This window comes from Theropithecus gelada, chromosome 9 (genome assembly GCF_003255815.1).
Source record: "Theropithecus gelada isolate Dixy chromosome 9, Tgel_1.0, whole genome shotgun sequence".
Taxonomy (NCBI): domain Eukaryota; kingdom Metazoa; phylum Chordata; class Mammalia; order Primates; family Cercopithecidae; genus Theropithecus; species Theropithecus gelada.
The window spans coordinates 11486941-11511178 of record NC_037677.1 but is presented as its reverse complement, the minus strand read 5'-3'; the positions used below and the strand labels follow the sequence as shown (position 1 = coordinate 11511178).

At 36.9% G+C, this 24238-nt stretch overlaps 1 protein-coding gene across 1 annotated transcript in view; it reads left to right on the top strand.

The window, feature by feature from the left end:
• USP6NL (USP6 N-terminal like) overlaps positions 1-24238 on the top strand; it is a 155877-nt gene that overhangs the window by 2459 nt on the left and 129180 nt on the right. Inside the window, exon 2 of the mRNA XM_025397675.1 lies at positions 10821-10907. Coding sequence (XP_025253460.1) covers positions 10904-10907 — 4 coding nt within the window. The 5' untranslated portion in view covers positions 10821-10903. The remainder of the gene's footprint in view (positions 1-10820; positions 10908-24238) is intronic.

Sequence of the window (24238 nt, the reverse complement as noted above, 5' to 3'; positions counted from 1 at the left end):
GATCATTTGAGGTCAGGAGTTCAAGACCAACCTGGCCAACATGCTGAAACCCCCGTTTCTACTAAAAATACAAAAATTAGCTGGGCGGTAGTGGTGCATGACTGTATTTCCAGCTACCTGGGGGCTGAGACAGGAGAATCCTTTGAGCCTGGGAGGCAGATGTTGCAGTGATTGGAGATCGCTTCACTGCACTCCAGCTTGGGTGACAGAGTGAGACTCTGTCTCAAAAAAAAAGAAAAAAAAAAAAAAAGCATCGTTCATTGTCAGATCTGATTTCATTATATTGAGAGACTCATTTTCCCCCTAAAAGATGACACCCGTATTTACAGTGGAAGTCACTATAAGAATAATAATTGGAAAGAAATCCAACTTGTAGCCCACGTCCATGTAGCACATGAGATTTAAGCACGGAAATTGGAGCCACAGAGACTTGGATTCTCAGCTGGTCTATGCCAGTTTCAGGTTGTATCACCTCATGCAAATGACTGAATTTTTAAAAGCTCGTTTCTTTGTAAAATTGGGAAGGATCGTAAATTCAAACGTGTTTATTCAACCATTATTTTTTGAGTGCCTTCTGTGTACCCCAGGACTTTGTGTTAGGTACTTCGTTTTCAACACGTGGGATGAGTCCTTTGGTGTGAAGTACAGGGAGCTATAAAACCCATACCTAGGGAACCTGACTTGGTTTTGAGGGAGTCAGGGCAAGTTCCCTGAGGAAGCGACTTGTAAGACCTGAAGATGAGGAGGAGATAGCTGGCTGAAAAAAAGGGGCGGGTGTGTGGGAGGCTTTGAGGGTGAGAGAAGAACTTGCTCACAGTCTCTGAAGAGATTGGGAAGGTTAAATAAGATGCTTCTGTATGAGTTCCCTCCATAGCCATGAGCAGTCACTGTTGGTTATGTAGAGAAGGCTCTTGGCACTGTTCTTGGATCATCTGAATGAAGCAGCTCAGCTTTGTTCCATAGCCATTAGAGAAGGGGAGTCCTACTTGTCTGTGTCCATACCAGACCTACAAGTGACTCTTGACACACTTTGATGTCCACTTTTGTAACTCTGCATTGGATTACTTGTTAGTTTCGATAGCTGTAAGACTGGGATTAAATGTTAAATGAAATATTCTTTGATTTACTTACAGATATGCTTTGTAATATCAGGATAGTCTTGGTTTCCTTTTGATTCCATTTTCTCTTTGAAGAGCTTGGACCACCTCTCACAAAACTGTGTAGCAATCTACCCTAAAATACAAATCTTCAGTAAGTGGCAGGTAGTTTTCATTTGCCTACAGAAAGATCAAGAGTTACTCTGGAGTTTCATATGTTGGTTTTAAGTGTTCTTAGCTCTAAAGAGATTATTTAGTTATTCTGTGATAGAGGTACACATTGCACCTGGGTCTTGCTGACATGAGTGTAGAAAAACTTACAGTTTTATCCTGGAATTTTCCTTTCATTGAGTCAGCCAGTGAATTAAAAATTTAAAGTAACATTTTAGATGAACTAAATGAAAGAATATTATTTTTGATCTTCTTAATGTATTAGTTTTGCTGTTAGTAATGTTATGTAGATCAGTGATGGCAAATTATTATTATTATTATTATTATTATTATTTCCTTTTCCTGAGACAGGGTCTCGCCCTGTCACCCAGGTTGGCCTGCAGTAGAGCAGTGTCAGCTCACTGCAGCCTTCGCTTTCCAGGCTCAAGCAATTCTCCCACCTCAGCCTCCCAAGTAACTGGGACTACAGGCATGTGCCACCATGCCCAGCTAATTTCTGTATTTTTTTGGTAGAGATGAGGTTTCTCCATGTTGCCCAGGCTGGTCTTGAATTCCTAGGCTCAAGCGGTCCTCCTGCCTCAGCCTCCCAAAATGCTGGGATTGCAGTTGTGAGCCACTTTGCCTGGCTAATATTTTATTACAGAATTAATGCAATATTTGTAAGTCAGTTGGCTCTAGGTTTTTTGTTCTTGTTTCTTTTTGTTTGGTTTTTGGACATTTAATGTCCGTCCACTGGCATATCTGTGGTAAGATAAGGTAAGGTGAAATAAGATTTTGAAGTCAGTCACAATGGAAAAAAAGTTGAATAGATGTGCAGGCTAAAATTTATAAAAGGTATATATGTATGAGCTAGATGTTTTTTGTGTATTTCCCTGTTGCCCATATTAAAAATTAATGAATTGGCCTATAATAACCCTTTATTGACAATAGTACTTAAAAATTAATTTTGGCCAGGTTTGATAGCTCACTCCTATAATCCCAGCACTTTGGAGGCCCAGGTGGGTGGATCACATGAGGCCAGGAGTTTGAGGCCAGCCTGGCCAACTTGGTGAAACCCCATATCTACCAGAAATACAAAAATTAGTGGGGCATGGTGGTATATGCCTGTGGTCCCAGCTACTTGGGAGGCTGAGACACAAGAATCACTTGAACTCGGGAAGCGGAGGTTGCACTGAGCTAAGATCGCACCACTGCACTCCAGCCTGGCAACGGAGCAAACTCCGTGTCAAAAAAAAAAAAATTAATTTCAAAATCCATTTGTCTTCACCTCTTTTATGTTCATTTTTAATTTTTTAGCTTTATTTTGAATTGATTTCTTAAAAATAAGTTTTCTGTTTTTTCATTTTTTAGCTTGGGATTACATATTCTTATACTATTCCTTTAGTGTTTACTTAAATTTCGTATATATTCTTGATTTATCGAAGTGTAATGTTGAGACTTTCACCCTTTTTCTAGATAATGCAATAAATAATGCCAGACCTTTAAAAACATTTACATTCAATTTCCTTTCTTATTTCATTATTGCCTTGTTTTAAGATGCATGCGTATTTTAAACCCCACAGATGTATTTCTGTTGTTTTATGCTGTTATTGTTTAATTAGACTTACTGCATTTCATTTTCCTCATTTTTTCTTACTTTACCTGACCTTCTATCTGGAATAATTATCTTTCTGCCTAAAGATACCATTTAGTATTTCTTCAGAGTGGATCTAGTATTGACAAGTTTTCTAACTTGTTTGTTTGAGAGTATCTTTATTTCACCTACATTCTTGAAAGATATATTTTGCTGGATATAGAATTCTAGATAAGTTTTGTGGAGAGATTCTTTAATATTTTGGCTTGTTTCTATTCAGAAGTCAGCTGCAGTTTATTCCTTCTTTGTTGGTCATTTGTTTCTCAGGCTGTTTTTATGGTTTTCATTTTGTCTTTGGCTTTTAGATGATTGTCTGTCTCTTTCTGTTTCTATTTTCCTCCTCCTCTCCCTCTTGCACCATTTCTTGTTTGGGGTATATAGGGCATTTTCATACTGTGACTTGATGTCTTTCGTCAGTTTTGGCAAGTTCTCAGCCACTCTCTCTTCAGATACTGCTTTTCCCTATTCTCTTGCTTAATCTTTCTGGGAGCTCAGTTACACAACGTTAGATTTTCTCCCTGAATCCTCTGTGTATTTTGCCTCTCTGGTGTTTTTTTCATCTTTTTGTATCTTTTTTGTTCTGAATATTTTCTTCAGGCTACCTTCCAGAACTAAGTTAGTCTTCATTTCTAATCTGTTCTTCCATGGGTTTTAATCTGTATTCCCTGGGTTTTAAATTTTCATTATTAGATTTTTCATTTTTATTTAGACTTTCAATTTAGTTATTTTTCAGATATGCTTTGCCACCTTTCTAGTTTCTAGTTCCCTATCAGAAGTTTTAGATTTTGCATATATTTCTTTGGATGCAGTAAGCATAGTGACTATACCCCAGAGTGCTATAACATTTTTATGGTCTCTTTTATTTCTCAAGGAGTTTCATCTCCTTGTATGCCTGCTTATCTTTGATTGTGTGCTGGTCATTGTGTTTGAAAAAGTGTTTATAGCAGTCATTATAGGTTAGGCAAGGATTTTTTTCATTGCTTTTGCCAGACACTTGGGATCACTTTTATTTAAATAAAAAGTCGAGAGTCTATGCAAGAATTGGTTTAGTTGTAATCCCAGCACTTTGGGAGGCCGAGACAGGCGGATCACGAGGCCAGGAGATCGAGACCATCCTGGCTAACACAGTGAAACCCCGTCTCTACTAAAAAATACAAAAAAATAGCCGGGCGTGGTGGCGGGCACCTGTAGTCCCAGCTACTCGGGAGGCTGAGGCAGGAGAATGGCACAAACCCGAGAGGCGGAGCTTGCAGTGAGCTGAGATCCGGCCACTGCACTCCAGCCTGGGGGACAGCGCGAGACTCTGTCTCAAAAAAAAAAAAAAAAAAAAAAAAAAAAGAATTGGTTTTCTTTCTCATGGGATTCAGTTTTTTGCTTATTCTGAAGCAGAGATGGCTCCCTTGGTGGATCTTGTACTCTGACATTTTGTCTTCCTAGCCTTCAAGGCTGCCAAAGTGCGGTTTAGACTCTTAGGCACCTCTTTGATTAGGCAAACATTTACCTAAAGAAGCCCGAAGCTGCCTTGCTTTCTATTTCAGATTTCTGTCTTTTCTTTGGATGGTGGCTGGTAATTTCTCACTGTCTTGTTATCTTCCTCCTTTTATTAAATAAGGAATACAAATATAATGTACACTAATTTTAAATGTATACTCTGAAGAATTTTTATAAATGTAATTGACTGTGTAATCACTCACATAACATGCAGTAGTCCTCCTTATCTGCAGTTTCACTTTCCTTGGTTTCAGTTACTGCAGTATAGTATGAGAAGATATTTTGAGAGACAGAGAGACTACCTTTTATTACAGCATATTATTATTTATTTTATTTTATTTTATTTTTTTTGAGATGGAGTTTCACTCTTGTTGCCCAGGCTGGAGTGCAATGGCACAATCTCGGCTCACCACAAGGTCCGCCTCCCAGGTTCAAGCAATTCTCCTGCCTCAGCCTCCCTAGTAGCTGGGATTATAGGCATGTGCCACCACGCCCAGGTAATTTTGTATTTTTTTAGTAGAGACGGGGTTTCTCCATGTTGGTCAGGCTGGTCTCAAACTCCCGACCTCAGGTGATCCACCCGCCTCGGCCTCCCAAAGGGCTAGGATTACAGGTGTGAGCCACCGCACCTGGCTACAACATATTATTATAATTGTTTTATTTTATAAGTTATTATTTATCTCTTAGGTAGAAGGGTCTGATTATGAAGCAGTACATGAATTTTTAAAGCAGAATTTTAGAATACGTTTTCAAAGTAGTGCTGAGATTCTGTTGCTCTAATTGCCGAAGATAAATTTCTGGAATTTTTTTAGACATGGTTTTTTGGAGATACTGAGTTATATGCCTTATCAATTTATATCATGTTTTGATCCAGTGTTTTATTATCAGTTTGAATTCTGAGCTCATTCACCAGACTTGCTTGGGAAACATTTTGTCTGACTACTACAAAAAAGTTTTTTCCTCCAAGAGTTGATGATTTGCCCTCAGTGAGGCTTGCCAAAAGAAGGCCATCCAGATTCTCCCCTGAAACTGAGGGTTACCTCTGACTACTTCACTGTCAGTAGTCACTTTGACATTCTTTTAAGTGATAGTTGGATCTGCTCCATTAAAAAATACATATAAACAACATTTTATACCAGCTTGTTTTAGCTGGTTTACTGTAATGATTTAGGTTGATCTTACTTATACCGCTAAGGAAATTAGAATCTGAGTTACCCATTGAATTAAAATTAGTTTTAAGATAATAAATCATACAGTGCTAGAAAGAGAACTTAAAAATTGTGTTTCAGTTTTCTTATTTTATGAGACCAAAAATGGATCAGTACGAACATGTGTGAACCAATTAAGATATTTAGTTTACCAGCACACTCTTTATGCATAATTCCACAGCAACTCTGAGTGGTAGGTAGGCTGAAAATTTTAACTCTCATTTTACACACAAAGAAACTGAGGGTCAGGGAAGTGAAGTGACGTGGTCTGAATTCCTAGAGCTGGTTAATGGCAGAGTTGTAACACATTTACATTGAGGACTTCCTAGGTGTTGAGTGATTTCCCTGCAAGGCTTATAGTCCACCATTGTATTGCTGAATTCCAGTTTTATTGACATCCTACAGGAATTTTCCTCTTTTCACCTGTGTGTATTTACACCTCTTGGTCCATGAGTTTTCCCATTTTCACTCAGCACAGGGCCTTTGAATGAGCTATAGCCTTGGCCGTCACTCTGGTTGTGCTTAGAACTTTTATTCTGAATATGTTCTGTTAGCTGCAGATGGCTGGAACCAAGCTTGTCTTGATTGTTGGCCCTTGAGCAGTTTTTGCATGTTGCGGAGCTGAATTAATATCTATTAAATGAATAGATGAATATATTCTTGTATTTAGAATCCAATTAGATACAGATTTTTGAGGATACGGCCTGGAATTATTTACTCTTTATAATTCTTCATGGTGTCTGCTGTAGTGCTTATTGTTATGGTTGGCAGTCTGGAATTGTTAACTGACTTTTAAAATGATGTCGGACTCCTGAAAACCAGATATATTGTATCCTTCATTTTAACTTTTATCTGTAGAGCACAGGCATTATGTGCAGTTCTGATATGATGTGTCAAGTACATTAGGCACATATACCATGTAAACAAATTATAGGTCATTTTTGAAAGGCCCTGACTCTGATAGAAGTAGGGAAGACTTTGAATGGACATTTGTTTTCCTAAATACCTGGAAGTTGTCATGTTGACCAGTATAAACCTAATAGAATTTGATAAGTCTGTCTGGAAACCTACCTGTGGAAGGGGAAATTTGACCTCATTCTTATCTCATGACTCATTAACATACAAGTGTAAAGAAACTGATGAAACCAAATGATTGCTCATTTTGCTCTTAGGCCCATCTCATTCTTTGATCTTATTAGCAGGAAGTACTTTGTTGATTTAGTGAGTAGGATAAACAAACCTCCTTTCTCTCCAGCAATGACAGAAGATTTGCTTTACTTTTGTGCAGAGAAAATACTTAAAGCTGTAGAAATGTGAGGTTGTGTTTCACAGGGTTGCAGCAAGAGCATTCTTCAGGGAAAGCATAAAAACTGTGAAAGTACAGTGTTGAGACTTTCTCTCTTAGTGAATAATGACTTTAATATTAACTGAAGTCCTTTCTAATGAGAAGATATGACAGGTTGAGTATCCCTTACCTGAAATGCTTGGCACCAGAAGCAATGTGTAATGGGACACACATTACATATGTGTATATCTCTTAACAACATATTGTTAATTTTACATATTTTGGACAGTTATATAAGTGGTATCTTTACGTGTGTATATATATGTGTGTACATTATATATAAGTATATGTCAATACTTGTGATATTTGTTGATGTGCATACCCATGGTTCATTCATTTCACCGCTTCATAATACTTGATTGTATAACCATGGTATCATTACCTACCCTTTTGTTGATGGAAATTTCGTTTTTCTTGCTATTATGAATAGCATTGCTATAAACATTTTTCAGTATATGTCTTAGCACACATGAAAGACTTTCTGTAGCCACATATCTCTCCTTTGGTTAGTGTTTGCCTGATAAGCCTTTTTTTTTTTTTTGAGATGGAATCTTGCTCTGTCGCCCAGGCTGGAGTGCAGTGGCGTGATGTTGGCTCACTGCAGCCTCCACCTCCCAGGCTCAAGCGATTCTCTTGCCTCAGCCCTGCTAGTAGTTGTCATTACAGGTGCCTGCCACCACACCCAGCTAATTTTTATATTTTTAGTAGAGACAGGGTTTCACCATGTTGGCCAGGCTGGTCTTGAACTCCTGACCTCGTGATCCACCTGCCTCGGGCCTCCCAAAGTGCTGGGATTACAGGCGTGAGCTACTGCGCCCTACCTGAAAAACACTTTTAATGCTTATTTCCCGCCTTTATGTGTTCTGCTGATTTAGGTGTATTTCTTAGGAAATATGGCTAGACTTTTAAAATACAGTCTTTTTAACTTGAAAATTTTTAAATTTGAATTTAAAATTACTATCTTTACTCTCTGTATTAGTCATCTTTGGCTGTAATAATGCTGTGTAACGACTGCAAACTTTCAGTGCACAACAGATGTTTCTTTCTAGCTCATGGGTCTGTGCTCTCTGTTGAGTTTGGCTGGGTTTGACTGTAAGCTGCAGGTTGGCTTCAGTTACATGTCAAGTATTTATTCATCGTGGACCACCGCTACTTGGGGCATATATTTCTTGTGCTGCACGTAGGCGCACAAGGGAAGGCAGGTTGCCTCAGTGCTCCTCCAGCCTCCAGTTAGAACCATTCCAGCAAGTCATAGGCCGCGCTCTTAGAGTACCTGGAAAATGAGGTGAAAGGCCAGTTTTTGCAGAAATATCCTAGTATAATTTGATGTGAAATTGTGGGTTTAAGACATTACTTTTTCCCTGTTGGATGGTGTGAAAAACAGAAAGTAAGATTTTTCTTCTTTCACCTCTGTATGTTTAGTGCAAAGGTAGCATTTAGGGGAGGAGAAAGGGAGTCTGAACATCTTATCCTGTGTGCTGCTCAACTACCTTGTTGCATATAGAATTGGTAGACTCCTTACTTTGAAAGTAGGTCAGAGGGGCGGGGTGTGGTGGCTCATACCTGTAATCCCAGCACTTTGGGAGGCTGAGGCGGGCGGATCACGAGGTCAGGAGATTGAGACCATTCTGGCTAGCATGGTGAAACGCTGTCTCTACGAAAAATACAGAAAATTAGCCGGGCTTTGTGGCAGGTGCCTGCAGTCCCAGCTACTTGGGAGGCAGAGGCAGGGGAATGGCGTGAACCCGGGAGGTGGAGCTTGCAGTGAGCGGAGATGGTGCCACTGTACTCCAGCCTGGGTGACAGAGGGAGACTCCGTCTCAAAAAAAAAAAAAAAAAGTAAATAAATAAATAAAAAAGGTCAGAGGATCTACATTTTAAAGCTATGATTAGTGTAAATAAAGAATCCTGAACGTGTGACTTCAGTTATGTCATTTATAAATGTTTCTAAGAACTACTCCATGACATTAATTCCAAAACATTCATTTAACTGTATAGTTTTGTAAACTATAAAATTTGTGTACATTTATTACCTCAGATGGTAAGATTATAAGTCTAGTGTTTGTAGGTTTTATTATACTGGTGTTTTTGAGGTTGCTATTTTTGGTGCTGAGAAAACTCTTGATGTCTTAAGAGCTGAAATCCTTGAATAAGTATTTCTTTGGCTCCTTTTGGTTATAGGCAGGAGGGAGGGTGCTACATAGCACAAGGTGCTTTAATGTTACCATTTAGGAGTTTTAAATTTAAGATTAAAAATTTTTATTTAAACATAAGGAGAAAAGTCCCTGGTCAAAGAGACTAGACTCTACAAGTATAAATTTAAGTGGACTCTAGGGTCATCTGTGAACATTTAATCCTGCTTTATTTGTAACACGGGACTGTCTTTCCTTGTCAGCGGTCAGCATGCTCCGGGTCCACATGTCCTACCTCAGAGTTTCCTAGGCAGGAAAACAAATCTAAATAGAGTCAGTTAAGCATCATTAAGAAAGTATACTTCTTGTGAGAAACTTTCATCATGTATTCTAAAACTAGCATGTGGGTTATATGTTTTAGGTTTTCCATACAACTTCTCATTTCCTTTGGGATAATTGCATTTTCTGGAAATGGAAATCACTTAAGTGGACAGATAAAGAGGAAAGCATGTAGGATGGGGGTCAGGGTATTACATGGCAGCACTGTGATTCTATGTCATGCTAATTACAGTGTGTGGGCCATGCTGCGCACATAAGTGCTGATACAATCTGTTTTCATTCTGCAGATGAAATACTTCTCATGTAAATTACATGACACAAGTACGGTATATAGACGTGGCAAGCAGTATTTCTTCAAAAAGTATTTCCCTAACTTTGATTCTAAAGCAGAGGTCTCTAGTAGTAGTATACTGTTTTCTTAATTGATTTAGAAAATAACCATTACCTATTGTGATTGGAAGAAGTAGCTTATTTGTTTATGAAGGAAGCTACATATGAGGTAGCACAGGTGTACATTTTGTATTGAGTCTGATCTTATCTGTGGAATTTTTGTTAGATTTAGGTAGGCATTTGTGCATCCATGGTTGTTTAAATATAGCATTAATATTTATGCCTATATTAATATTTTAGAAATACAGTAATTAAGAGAGGAAGACTTATAATGTAAATCTTAGCAAAGGGTTAAGTTTTTATTAATACTAACACAAGTTGATGTTTTATGTTTTATTCTTTAAGTGGAAAGGAACAAGTACAAAATTTTGTATGTAGTATCAAGTATATTTTTAAAATACTTAGAAAAAAATGGCTTGAAAGGAAATGTGTCCCAAATGATTGGGTAGATGTAGGGGTAAGGGTAATGTAATATGAGAGAAGTTTACCTTATTGTTATTCTTTTTTTTTAAAACCATGAACCCATATTACTTTTATAATGAAGAAAATATTCATTACTAGAGAAAGTCTATAGCAATAACTTTGCTGATCCTTATTTGATGTCTTACATTAATCATTTATGTGCAATCAAAATATACTCAGCAGGTATGATGTGGGCTGTATTTACCCTAGATGGAGTGCTTTCTACCTATGATTTAGTTGGGAATGGGGAAGAAATGTTTTTAGTGTTGAAGACAAAGGATACCTGTTAATAAGTTTCTCTGTGATGATTACTTAATACATATCGTTTACATTTGAAGTAACTTATTTCAAAAAAGGAAAACATGAATTCAACAGGATGTTCTAGAGGTTGATTAATGATCTTTTATATTTAATAGGTGATCACAGGAGTTCTTTTGGAAATAGTAGAACATTTTTGAAACAAAATGATTTTCTTTATTTTCTTTAAGAAAACTTGATTTTAAATATTGACCTATAGAAAATACTATTTCTTTCTCTTTGTTTCCTGACTAGGACATGTATTCCTCTGAGAAACCCTGGACAGCAGATTTTGGTTTACTGTCTGATTGGGACAACATTCAGAGCCATTTCCAGTCATGAGTAAGTGCGTTGCTTCCTTTCCTTCCAGCCATCTCAGGAACATTTGCAGTATTGTGCTTAGAAAAAGAAAAACGGTTACTGAATAAATTGGAATTATGTCTCTTATTCAGAGATTGAATAATCTGATTCCACTCAGCACTCTGCACTTGTCTGTATTAAGGCAAGGAGATATTTTCTGATGTTTGATTTAGTCTAACAAGTTTTCATGTGACTAGGAAATCTGGTCATTAGCTCCTTGGCTGATTTAGTTCTGTTATCTCAAATTTTATATTGACTTGCCATTGGAAAATGGTTCTTCAGAAATATGAATAGGGAACATTGCAGTTGACCATAATTAGTAGAGGTTTTATAGTGAACATTGCAGCTGACCATAATTAGTAGAGGTTTTATTGTGTGAAATTTAATCATTGAGTAACATGGGTTATATTGTATTTAAGGGGAAAAAAACCCTCTAACAATCTATCAATGTCTCTGATAGAATAAAGAACCAAGGCTATCCTGGGCTTAACCACATTTGATAATTTTATCTTCTTAGTTGTAAGGGGATAGTATATGTAATTTTTCTCTCTATTCCTATATACTTCTGCTTGTGAATAAGAGAACTGGATTTTACTTTTTTGTGTTAACTGTTTCCTTTTAGAGGGTGGGAAAAGAATTGAGATTTTACCCTAACTGGGATTATATGGAGGTTTGAAGTACAGATTTCCTGACTATGGAATCTTTGGGATGGAATGAGCATTTTCTTATTGGAAGACAGTATTAAAGTTTAAATGTTTTCACATATTATTTGTATTGATTATATTTACCTTAATATGAAATAGGACAGCTTTTCTCATCAACAGTTCAAATAATTAGGCAGTTGATAAGTGAAAATGAAGCTGCTATTGTAAAATCTTGGAGTGCTTTCTACTAAGAATAATATCGTAAGGAATGGTGTTTGATTTTCGACTTTTCAGTGGTATACTTTTTGGTAGCGTACTTTGAAGAAACAAGGATAGTGGCTAGATGTGTTCAATATAGATTAAGAAAGTTTTTTTTTGTTGTTGTTTTTGAGAGGGAGTTGCGCTCTGTCGCCCAGGCTGGAGTGCAGTGGTGCCATCTCCGCTCACTGCAAGCTCTGCCTCCCAGATTCACGCCATTCTCCTGCCTCAGCCTTGTGAGTAGCTGGGACTACAGGCGCCCGCCACCACGCCCAACTAATTTTTTTTTGTATTTTTAGTAGATACGGGGTTTCACCGTGTTAATCAGGATGGTCTCGATCTCCTGACCTGGTGATCCGCCCACCTCGGCCTCCCAAAGTGCTGGGATTACAGGTGTGAACCACCGCGCCCGGCCAGGAAAGAGCTTTTGTTGTTTCAGCTTCAATCATGACATTTTGTGAGAATGTTTATCTAATGTAGAGTGCTAACTCTATTGAAAATGATAATTAGTTCACAAAAATTAAAATAAATGGCAAGCATTTTAACTTAAAAACGCTTACATTTTTGGAAAGTAAAATGAATTTCCTTCTACTCTGCAATTTTTGGGTTCTGTTAGGATCAGTGTTGCAGATGCAAGTTTTTTTGAAGACAAGTAGCCTGCACCTTTCATGTTTGAATCTTGGTGTTGGACGGTGTCTTGTACACTGCTTACCCTACAAAACAGAGATCACAGTCCTCCGAGGATGAAGGCAGAGGGGAAGAGTGGCTTGTCAAGCAACTAATAGTATTTGAACCACGTAATATTTTTCATCTTTAAATTACAATGTTTATATTTCATTTGCAAGATTTTTAACTGGTTCTTCTTTATATCCACTAATTCTTTTCCATTTCTACTTAAAACAATTGGTTCTGTCATTCTTTTATCTCTTTGTGGATCTTTTACATGCTTATTTTAAAGTCTTTCTCAGATCATTTGATAATTTAAAAATTTTGTCTTCAGTGAATTTATGTTGTGATTGTTGATGTTTTCATCATGTTTTGTAATTTGCAGGCACATTCCGATGGAAGTATTTTTGCTCCTATGTCTGTCTCTCTTTTTGTGATTTTTGGTTTTTTTCCTGCTGGTCTAGCAGATTCACAGTTGTCTCTGCCTGGCTTTGGAGTTCCCAGATCAGAATCAGGTCTGTGTTAGTGGGTCAGAGCACTGGTCTCATGGTGACGTTGGGGACATCACAGATTCAGTCACTCAGTCAGCTGGCATTAGGTCAGCAACTTCCTGTAAGCCGTAGCCTCAGCACAGTTAGCAGAAGCGTTTTCAATCTAGTTTCATAATTAAGGAAGAGTGCCACCCCAGCCTCTGGCTTTAGGCACAGAGCCTGACTCTTGACCCTGATTCCTAGGGAAAACTTTTCTTTACAGTTACCCCACAGGACAAAACTTCCTGCTGCTTTGTCCTACTCTGGGCCCAGAGTCCAGCTGACCTTGTGCCTTCAGTGTGCCTCACACTTTACGTTCCTGTTAGATTTCTGAACTGTGGAGATGTTTGGGGCATAGCTATGCCATTTTAGTGACTTGTGCTTCTCTTTCATCTGTTATTTCTGTGTGTTTGTGTGAAGAAGGGGAAGCTACAGAGAAAGAACAATGCCATTGGGGACTTAACACCTTACTTCACACTTCAGATTCTTTTTTAAAAAATCAGCTTCTGAGTAGTCTGCTAGTTCCCAGAGCCACTGCCTGTCACCCACACAGCACTCCAGCTGGGGGGTGAGCCCTGTGTGCTGCTTCTCCATAGCACTCTGCCTGCCCGGTTCTGGGACCCAGCAAGCTGTATTCAAATCATCTGCTTATTTGCTTATATCTTTCTCTAATCTGTGTGCTCCTGGAGGGGCAAAGATGATTTCATTCCTAGAGCCAAACACTGTTCCTGGCACTTAATAGGTGTTCAATAAATATTGCACTACCTTGGGTGTTTGTAAGTAATGTCGTTAGTATGCAGGAGCTATTCTGTGTTTTATTATTATTATTTTTAGGTGAAATTAGAGCTGTTGCCGTGAGAAGAGTGTAAGTGTAGAGCTTCACCTGAGACAAAGCATTCCAGGCTGGTGGAGCAGTGTGAGAAAGGTGTGATGTTCTGACTCCTCATAGGTGTTACTAGCGAATTGAACATTCTGGTGTCTAGAGATAGGAAAGGGGGATTGTAAAGGTGGAGGAGACGAAATTGGGGTCCAGGTCATTTACGTTCTAGGAAGTTTGGACTTGATCCTGTAGGGCTTAAGGAGCTATTAAAGGATTTCAGTTAGAGGAGCAACTTAATGAGATTTCATTCTGGAAAAAATTACCCTGACAAACAGGTATTTTGTTAGATGTCAGTTAAAAAGATTGGTTACACAGACAGTATTCACCCTTTCTTGCCTTGTTTTTAGTTTTCAGTTCTTTCCAAGTTCCCTTTGAATCAGACTGAGTTACATTTTGTTTTCTTGTCAATTTGATGATTTTCTTTAGCAAAAAAAATTGTTCTTGAGTAGACCACTGTACCAAAGGGTAGGGAGTATTAGAGCGATCTGTCTTGTGCTACAGTTTCTAGGGGGTTGTAAGTCTTCCAAATGGTCGTGATCAAGTGTGTCAGAGTTCTTGTTTTTGAAAAAAAAAATTATGGATGCATGGTACAGGCTAAAAAATAGCAATATATGTCATTGAAGTTTAGATGGAATTTCCAAACTTAGATTTGGGTGGGAATGATGGGTTAACTTTTTTCCCCCCAATATTTTTCTGGAGATTAAAATAAAGATTGGATATTTGTGTGTCTGGGTAGATTTATCTATGCAGTATTTCCCAGCCCTTTCCATGTTATCAAGCGCTAGAACATGGTCATAGCTATACATCACGTGGGATAAACTGAAGAAGCTGTTTAGAGCTTAGAGGCACCTGGCTCTAACGTCTCAGCCCAGGCAGCCAGGCTTGGCTTGCTGCCATGGCACCCTCTTGGCACAGTAGTTGGAATGCCCCATCTAGAATCTTCATGATGTTTTTCAGCTTTTATTCTGGTGGATATATAGCCTATCACGTTCTGAGGCTGAATATCTGTTTTGTGGAAAATGTACTATATGATGCTATTATGATGTGTATTTCATTGTGGATTGTACTTAGTGACAATCCACAAAAAGCCTTTTGATTTTTAGTACATAAATTTTTGTTGTTTTTCTGTATTTGCGTATTTAGCATTTATCACACTTGCCTATTTTGTTTTTCTCAGATGGTACCAAATATTAAATTAAGTTGTTATACTTAGACTGTGACTATGATTTGAAAATGAGCTCTCAGATCCATAATATAAATGGTCACAAGAGAAGCTTGTACGCAAGGCACAAAGTAGTGATTATTTTGGTAGAATATGTTAAAAAAAAAAACAACTAAGTGAAAACACCAAAACACGAAACTAATTAGAGTATTACTTAATTTCCTTTTCCAAAGCTTTAAGTAAAAACAAAAACCAAAAACAAAACAAAAACAACACTTAACTAGCTTATTTGCTCTGTTTTAAAATTTTAATGTTCTGTATTTTATTTCAGTTTCTTCAGGCAAGTTTTGCTCTGCAACTAATTACGTGATAGGTTTCCTAAGAGTTTTTCTTTTCTGGCTGGGTAATACAGGAGTGAATCTATGACATTGGAGTGTTTGATTCTGCCCTTTGTTCTAAATAATGAAATGAGTTTTTTGAGGTCATTTTTCGATATGAAATGTTTCTCTTTCACCTGAGGAAGAGTAATGGCAGTGAGTAATTTGTGGGGTAGTGTATTTGTGTTTTTCTAGTAGTGTAGGAGTAAAGATCTTCATTCACTGGAGCAGGGAACTAAGTGTTCATGCTGAAGTGAAGAACAATTTGTTTGAACATTTGTTAGAGCAGGTAATATTATAAATAATTGAATAGATTACTAAATCTCTTGGTGGTAGTAGAAGGATCCTTTTGAGTCTTACTAAGTAAAAAAATTGTGCTCCAAGTAGCAGAAAACTTCCCATAAGTACTGGCTAAAACTCTCTAGGACAGTAGCCTATCTAGGTACATAAACTGTGGAATAGCTGCGTGCTTCCGAAGTTGGGTAGCAGTTAAAAGAAAATTTAAGTTGAATTGTATTTGAAATGCCAGCATGTCTGTTATTTAATGGAATCTTAAATCCCCTTACAAAGTTTAACAGGTATCCTTTTGTTATATTAAGACTCATTTATGTTTGATAAATTTAGATTTGGGAATATAAAGTTCTAAATATTAGTTATTCTTAAAATGAATATATAAACAGTGTTTCTTAATGGAGGAGAGGGATTTGGAAATGTATGGAGACTTTGTGTCTGACAGTTACTGGGGAACCTGATGGCATTTAGTGGGCCGGGGTCACTGTCAGATCTGTGACAGCCTTCAACTGTGGTCAGTTGGTGAAGAATGCCAGCAGAAATTGCTTCTCAGAAAATGCGTGTGATCAATTTCTTAGTTTAGCGTATTTCATTGTTGTTAATACTGACTATTTAAAGTGGAATATACTGTGCTTTTAGCTAATTTATCTTCTTTTGACCACTTGCTGTAGAAAAGTGAGTAATTCTGAGGCCGAGTGTGGTGGCTCATGGCTGTAATCCCAGCACTTTGGGAGGCTGAGGTGGGCGGATCACCTGAGGTCAGGAGTTCAAGACCAGCCTGGCCAACATGGTGAAACCCCGTCTCTACTAAAAACACTAAAAAATTAGCTGGGCATGGTGGCAGGTGCCTGTAATTTCAGCAACTCGGGAGGCTGAGGCAGGAGAATTGCTTGAACCAGGGAGGTGGAGGTTGCAGTGAGCTGAGATTGAGCCACTGCACTCCAGCCCAGGTGACAGAGTGAGACTGTCTCAAAAAAATAAAAAGAGTAATTCTTGGTTTGATACTATGGGAAATTAAATATGAACTTAATATAGGCTTTTCTTATTTATAGAGTATATTTGATATTTTAAGTTAAAACTTTTTGGGAGGTGGTTTACATTTTTTCTTATATATTTTCTTTTGATATTTTTTCAAACTTACAACAAGAAAAGTTGTAAAAATAGTACTCCAAATTTCCACATTCCTTTTAGTCAGATTTATCAAATATTTACATTTTGTCTATTTGATTTTCCCTCTCCGTTTCCCCCCCACACACACCTCTATCAAGAAATTAAAATGTTTAAACAAAACATTTTCTGTAAAAGCCTGTTTTCCTTTTATTAAGTGATTTAATTTTTTGCATAAATGTAAATTACTGTAGTAGTATAAGCTTAGTAAAGCTTCTAAATTATTTTTACTAGTTAAATCTTAAAATTTCAAATTATATACCTACTATTATATTTTTATTCTTCAAAAGCTATATCTATCTAGTTTTTATAGACCTGTTATTAAACATTTTCTTTTAGATCTACAACGTATTGCATAATATAGATAAATTTTATATGTAAATCAACTCTAATGAAATTTTTTTAGTACAACACAAACCAGTGTGCTCCAAATGACTTCTTTATAATAGTTTCAAGATACTCCATTCTTAAGAGAACTATTTAGAGTTCCATTCTGAAAGCAGTAAGTTTTCCAATGGCAGGCCTCTTTATGTTCCCAGAGTCCCAGAGACTTGAATTGGAACCCTGGCTTTGCTGCTGGTGGCCATGTTATTATGTATGGCAAGTGGCTTGACTTCTTTAACCGCCTCCCCACACATCCTTTACTCATTTGTAAATGTAGGTACCAGATAGATCATCTGGAAGCCTTCTTCTAACTCTTAAAATTTACTGTTAAGTCAGTGAGAAAATTTTCATTTCTTATTTTGCCTTATAGGCATACATCTATTGGGTAAAACAAGAAATTCCTGTATTAGTTACAGAATATCCTAAATTACAAGAAACACACTTTTCAGGGTTTGGGGGCCTGCTGTGTTGCTCTGAGTCGGATTTTCCGAAGTACCATCATTCCAAATGCAGGCGCGTGTTCTCTGCTTCCTTCTGCTTGTTCTCCTGGCAGCCAGAGTTCAGAGGGGAATTATGTTTCAAATTAATGCTCTTAAATATTCGTCTTGTTATCTCTTTCATTAATTTTAGAAATAGAGTTTGATTTTTACAGTTTTCTTTTTGAATCTGTGTTATTAGAATTGATGTACTGGTTGGAAAAAAAATCTATATCTCTTTTACATTAACTTCTCCAAAACTGGATTTCTATATGAAAATATTATATGTATGATTTTTAATATTTTTTATTTGTGAAAAGACGTAGCGGAAAGCACAGCTTAGTGAGATTTGTTACATGGTCTGAATAAAATTCCACATAATTAACATCCAGTTTTTACAGTGGTATCTGGACAGCTATATATTATCATGTTTTGCATTAAACACAAATAGACGTCTTCTACTAAGGGAATTTGAGGCTATCAGTGTATGTGATGGGTGCCATTGTACAGAAATCTCATTTCCTGGAGTGAGAAATTGATACTAGAAATTTTCAAGCCTCTGTCTCTCTTCCTCAAAATTGATCTAAAATAGTATTTTGGTGTGACTTTTTTTTGGAGATAGACAAGGTGACTGTGAAAGTAATTCTTTTCAGCTTCTCTTTAAAGCTATGGGTTAGAAAGGTCAGACCTAAAGTGAAAATATCTTCCCAGTTCCTCCCCTTATCCCAGTCTCCCACTCCTACTTTTAAGCACTGAGCCATAAATTAATTCTTTTTTAAAACTGAAATGCATTGTATGTTTGTATCATGAATGTGGCCCAGAAGTTAGGAGGTCAGGTGAAAATGAAAACTTCTCCTATGGGTTATTCTTATTCATGTTCAGAGATAGTGGTCGTTGTACAGGCAGTTGGTAGTAGAGTGCTATCTTTTCCCTCTGACTTTAGAAACTGACTTCCCCTGGCATTGCCTTGGTACCTGGAGCAGCACTGGTTTGATTTTGTTCTTACACATTGGTAGCATTCAGGTGTTAAACTTTAAACAATAAAATATAAAAAGATTATAGTCAGTGACTAATAGATATTCATTAACATTTATATTAAGTTGTGGGGCATTTGGAGTCACAATGTCTTTTTAAAAATACAGTTGCCTGTTTTAGATGTTAAACGAATGGAATAGAAATGGAATTTATAGAATGCATTAGTAAAGGTTTGGACACTGTACAGTAAAGCACCGTGATCTCTTCACTGGTAAACCTTGTTATATTCTAGGACTTGCAAGGTAAGGGAGAATATATTTGCTTGATTTTAACTTGAGAGAAATTTGTAAAAGCTAACATGTATATATGTATTAAGTTTTTATGTAAATTATAATTGTTGGTCTTGTGTGTTTTCCTTTGGTAACAATTATACATTATTGTCTTTCTATGATATGTGATATAGGTGATGTGTGAAGTGTTCAGGATTAGAAGAGGAGGAACCAGCTATTACCAGTGTTGGAAGAGCATTGCAAACTATTTACTTTTGACAATTATGGTACAGCAGAGATTGAATTTAATTTTCAAACCTGCTTAACTTCGTTGTTTTAACTAACATAACAGCAATTTACATGCTAAGTGGTTAATTCAGGCCACTATCATATGACTACTAGAATGTATTTTGTTGGCATGCTTTATTATAAAAAATATTTCTGCTGATAGATGTGACCTAGAAGCTATGTAAAGCAGGTTGCCTTACTGCTAATGGGAAACCTTTACTGCTGTTACAGTGTCTCCTCTGGATAAGAAAAGGTGCTTCTCCATTGCCATTATCTTATCCGGGTTTCCATACATGGGGGCAATGGGGCCATTGTGGTTTTTTAAAAAATCAGTCTTAATGAGACCTTGTATAGAAACTTTGTACCTATAGGTATCTTCTGTCAGTGGACATTTGGGTTGCTTCCACCTTTTGGCTGTTGTGAAATATGCTGCTGTGAACAGAGGTGTACAAATACGTCTTCGGAACCCTGCTTTCAATTCTTCTGGGTCTATACCAGGAAGTGGAATTGCTGGATCATATGGTAACTCTTTTTGTAATTTTGCATCTATACATGGGGGTCTTTGCACAGAACAGAAGAAAAACTCTACTTCTACTATCTGGGTATCCAAACTGACTTTGTTAAAAGGAATTTGATTCTCACATGATTCCTTAGCAGTATCTCTGTGCTTAAAAACAAAAGCTACCTAAAAATGTTTGATTTGTATTATAAAAATGGAGTTATTACTCTTTTCCCCACAGTGTGATGTAAAAATTGTTAGACACCAGACATTTTATTCTAACTGAAAAGATATGCTTTTCTAGCTCAGTGCTGGCTGCATTCTGATGAAATATAACAATGTCTAGATCTACAGTTTTCCTTCATTATTTTTTCTTTCATTAGTGTGTATCTCTTCTCAGCAGATGAAATTCTTACATCTACTCCTTACCAACCAGTCCAACTTTATTTTTTCAGTAGTATCAATTCTTTATTTTTAAATATTATTTCTGAAAATGTATTTAAAAATATCACTGATTTATTTTTGAACAATTTGAGAGTAGGTTGCATGTATCAAACTTCTTTTCCCGTATGTACTTCAGAGTGTGGTTCCGAAAAACAACGCCATTCTCTTGCATAACCACGGTAAAATAATCACATAAATGAATTAGACTTGTCTAATATATGATCTTTATTCCAGTGTCGACAGTTTCCCCAATGATGTGCTTTACAGCATTTTGCTCCTCCAATACAGGATTCAGCTGAGTGTTATTCACACATTGCCTTTAGTCATCCAGTCTCTTTAATCTCCTCTAATCTGGAATAGTTCCTCAGATTTTATTTACCTTTTGTGATATGGATGTTTTTGAAGACAACAGACCAGTTGTTTTATAGACTGTTCCTCAGATGATGGATGATGGAGGGTTCCTGTAATGGGATCTGACCTAACAGGTGTGACTGGTTAGGGGACATTCTGTTAGGAAGCCTGCCTTGAAGAGAAAGGAAGACTGCTTGGTGATCTCTAGATTTCCTTCACGTTTAGCTGTTTAGTAGAAAATTCCCCATTTCTACTTGAATTGAAATAGGATTCAAATCTCTTGCATAAGTACAGAATTTATTGTTCTGCTTTACTAGTTTCTATTTTACTTTTATTACAAAGGCTTGAGAAAAAAATGACCATGAAATATTTTCTAGAATATGAGATGGCCGTGAAATGAGACAGCCTTTGCCTTTTATGGAGAGATCCCTTTTTAGCAGAATTCCTGTTCTGAATTATCTGATAAAATTTCAAGATGCTACTGAACAAATGCAATGAGGGTATAAAGTATAGCAGTATTGAATTTAATTGTTTTATAATAATAAAACAGCTATAGCTATTCATATATAAATCGAGATTGCTTCACTAAAGATTAGCTGTTCTCATAACCTGGTGCCTCTTTTGTCCTGATAAATTTTCTTTAGCCAAAAATAGAATAAATGAACATTTCAGGACTCTGATTCTCATTAGGCTGTAGAGATTTATGGGTCACATTAGATTTTAATATGAAATGTCAGAATACTTATCATCTTATAGTTATGACTGTTAAAAGTTTAATAATTGCAAGGTATAGTGAAAGCTAGAAGATTAACTTGGAATATTGCAAAGGATAGGAAATTCAAAGTTAGACAACTTTGAGACACATGATACTATAAATTAATTTCTTAAAATATTTTAGGGGTCATGGTGTTTGAATCTTTGATTTTAAAACACGTTTTAAGGAAGAGAATTGTAATTTTGAATAAATAATAATTATTTTAATTTTAGTATAAACAGATACTTAATGAGCCCCTACGTATGTACTGCTTCTGTGGTGGTCTTTGATGATACAGCCAAGAACAAGACAGACAGGGCCCTTGGCCTTGTATAGCATAGAACTGGTGGGGAAGCCAGACATTCAGCAAGTAGTACATTCTTAGTAATACCAAAAGGGACATCCAAGGAGTCTTTGCTCCTACAGGAGCAAGGGAATCTGTCCTCACAGGGAGATTGGGAGGAACACTTTAAGGAAATGTTCCAGCTGAGACCTAGTGAAGAGGAAGAGGAGAGTGTTCTGAACAGAAAGAACAACGTATGTGAAGACCCAGCATTGAGAGATTGAGACTGACATTAAGAAATTAGGGAAAGCTTGGTATTGGGAGAACAGGTGGGTTAGAGGGGATTTTAAGTTTAGTTTAGGTAAGCACTCCCCTCTTGCCTCTATTTATACTTTTGTCTAATTTCATTTAAACTAATCAGTTTTCTTCATTTTCCACAATCCCCTTTTCTTGTTGTTAACCACAACATTAAAATAAATATATTTTGAAAATGGGGGAAAAAGATTACTGATAACCTCACTATGTTAAAGAAGCCATTTGCATTTCTGCTTATGATCTAGTATTGTTTAGTTTTTTTTATATAATCACATTCATAGTGTATATGCAATTTTATGTTTGGATTTCTAACATTGAATTGTATTTAAAACAGATTTCTGTAATTGTTTTCATGGTTAGAATTCACAATTATATTCCTTAAAGGTAATGATGCATCATAACTTATTTAACCATTTCCTTTTTTTTTGTTTTTTGGTCGTTTGAGATGGCTCAGTTTTTAAAAATGTTTATAGAATGAGTGTCACTGATGAATTTGCCGTTTTTTCATTAAACTGGAATTAATTCTATAGGCTAGATTTATAATGTAGAACTTTTTATGCCTAATTATTTTGCCTTTCTGGAAAAGATTGCACCCATTTACAATTACTCTGGTAATTGTATACAAGGATATCAGTTTCACCATAACTAGCCTAGTAGGCTCAAAATGACATCACATAGTTGCTATCTGTTGTATTATTTGATTTCTAGACAGGATAACTTAAAAAATTATGGTAAAATATACATACTATTTACCATCTTAGCCATTTTTAAGTGTGTAGGTCAGTAGTGTTAAGTACATTCATATTGTTGTGCAACCTTGAATCTCTTCACCTCCTTTCATTTTGAAAAACTGGAGGCTGTGTACCCATTAAACTAAATGCTCTTATTTCTTCCTCTTCCCGGCCTCTTACTACTCTAGGTACCTCATATAAGTGGAATAATTCAGTGTTTGTATTTTTGTAACTGGTTTATTTAACTCAGCACAATGTCTTCAAGGTTCATCCATGTTGTAGCATGTGTCAGAATTGCCTTTTTAAGGCTGAGTAATATTCCCTTGTATGTCTAGACCACGTTTTGTTTATCCATTCTTCTGTCAGTGGACATTTGGGTTGCTTCCACCTTTTGGCTGTTGTGAAATATGCTGCTGTGAACAGAGGTGTACAAATACGTCTTCGGAACCCTGCTTTCAATTCTTCTGGGTCTATACCAGGAAGTGGAATTGCTGGATCATATGGTAACTCTTTTTGTAATTTTGCAAGAAACTGCCATACTGTTTTCCATAGCGGTTGCACCAGCTTACATTGTGCAAGGATTCCATTTTCTCCACATCCTCCTAGCCCTTATTATTTTCTGTTTCATTGATAGTAGCCATCCTAGTGAGGTGGTATTTCCTCGTTAGACAGGGTAACATTTTCATGGACTCACTGTTTACATTTTCTCCTTCATCATATCATTCTAAAACAGTCTTTTCTTCCAAAATGATTATTGAAAAATCACAGATTTTAACTTTGAATGCTTCTTTTGCACCTTCCAAAAATTTTATTATGAAGCAGTGTAGCTTTTGTATATTTATTGGAGTTTCATATGGTTTTTTGTTTGTTTGTTTCTTTGATTTTTTGAGACGGGGTCTTGCTGTGTCATCCAGGCTAGAGTGCAGTGGCACAGTCTTGGCTCACTACAGCCTCTGCCTCCCAGGCTCAAACAATTCTCCCACCTCAGCCTCTCGTGTAGCTGGGACTACAGGTGTGTTCCACCACGCCCGGCCAATTTTTGTCTTTTTTTGTAGAGGCGGGGTTTCACCGTGTTGGCCAGGTGGTCTTGAACTCCTGGACTCAAGTGATCTGCCCACCTCGGCCTCCCAGAGTGCTGGGATTACAGTTTGTGAGCTGCTGTGCCCGGCCTCATATGGTTTTATTTTGAGACACGGACCATTTTGTAATGGTCAAAGGAGAGATAATGTATAGTATACCAAAAAAGCAGAAGTAGTAAAAGATTTCAGAAAGGGAGGAAGAATGGAGAATAATAAGTACCAAAGATGAGTTTTGCCTAAGGTACTATTCTGTCAAGGACACTGTTGGCAGCCTTCCATCGCTGTTGTAATTAATGTGTCATGTTGATTACAGATTTCATACTGGGGGAAATCTCTACAAAAATCTCTTTGAATGTTAGAGGGACGTCTGTGTTTAAATACTCAAGTGCTTCTGTGAATTCTTTGACAATACGTTTGTTTTTATATTTACGTGTTTTATGTGTATGTGCACATATGAACCTTTTATCTTAAATGTGATGTTATGTTGAAT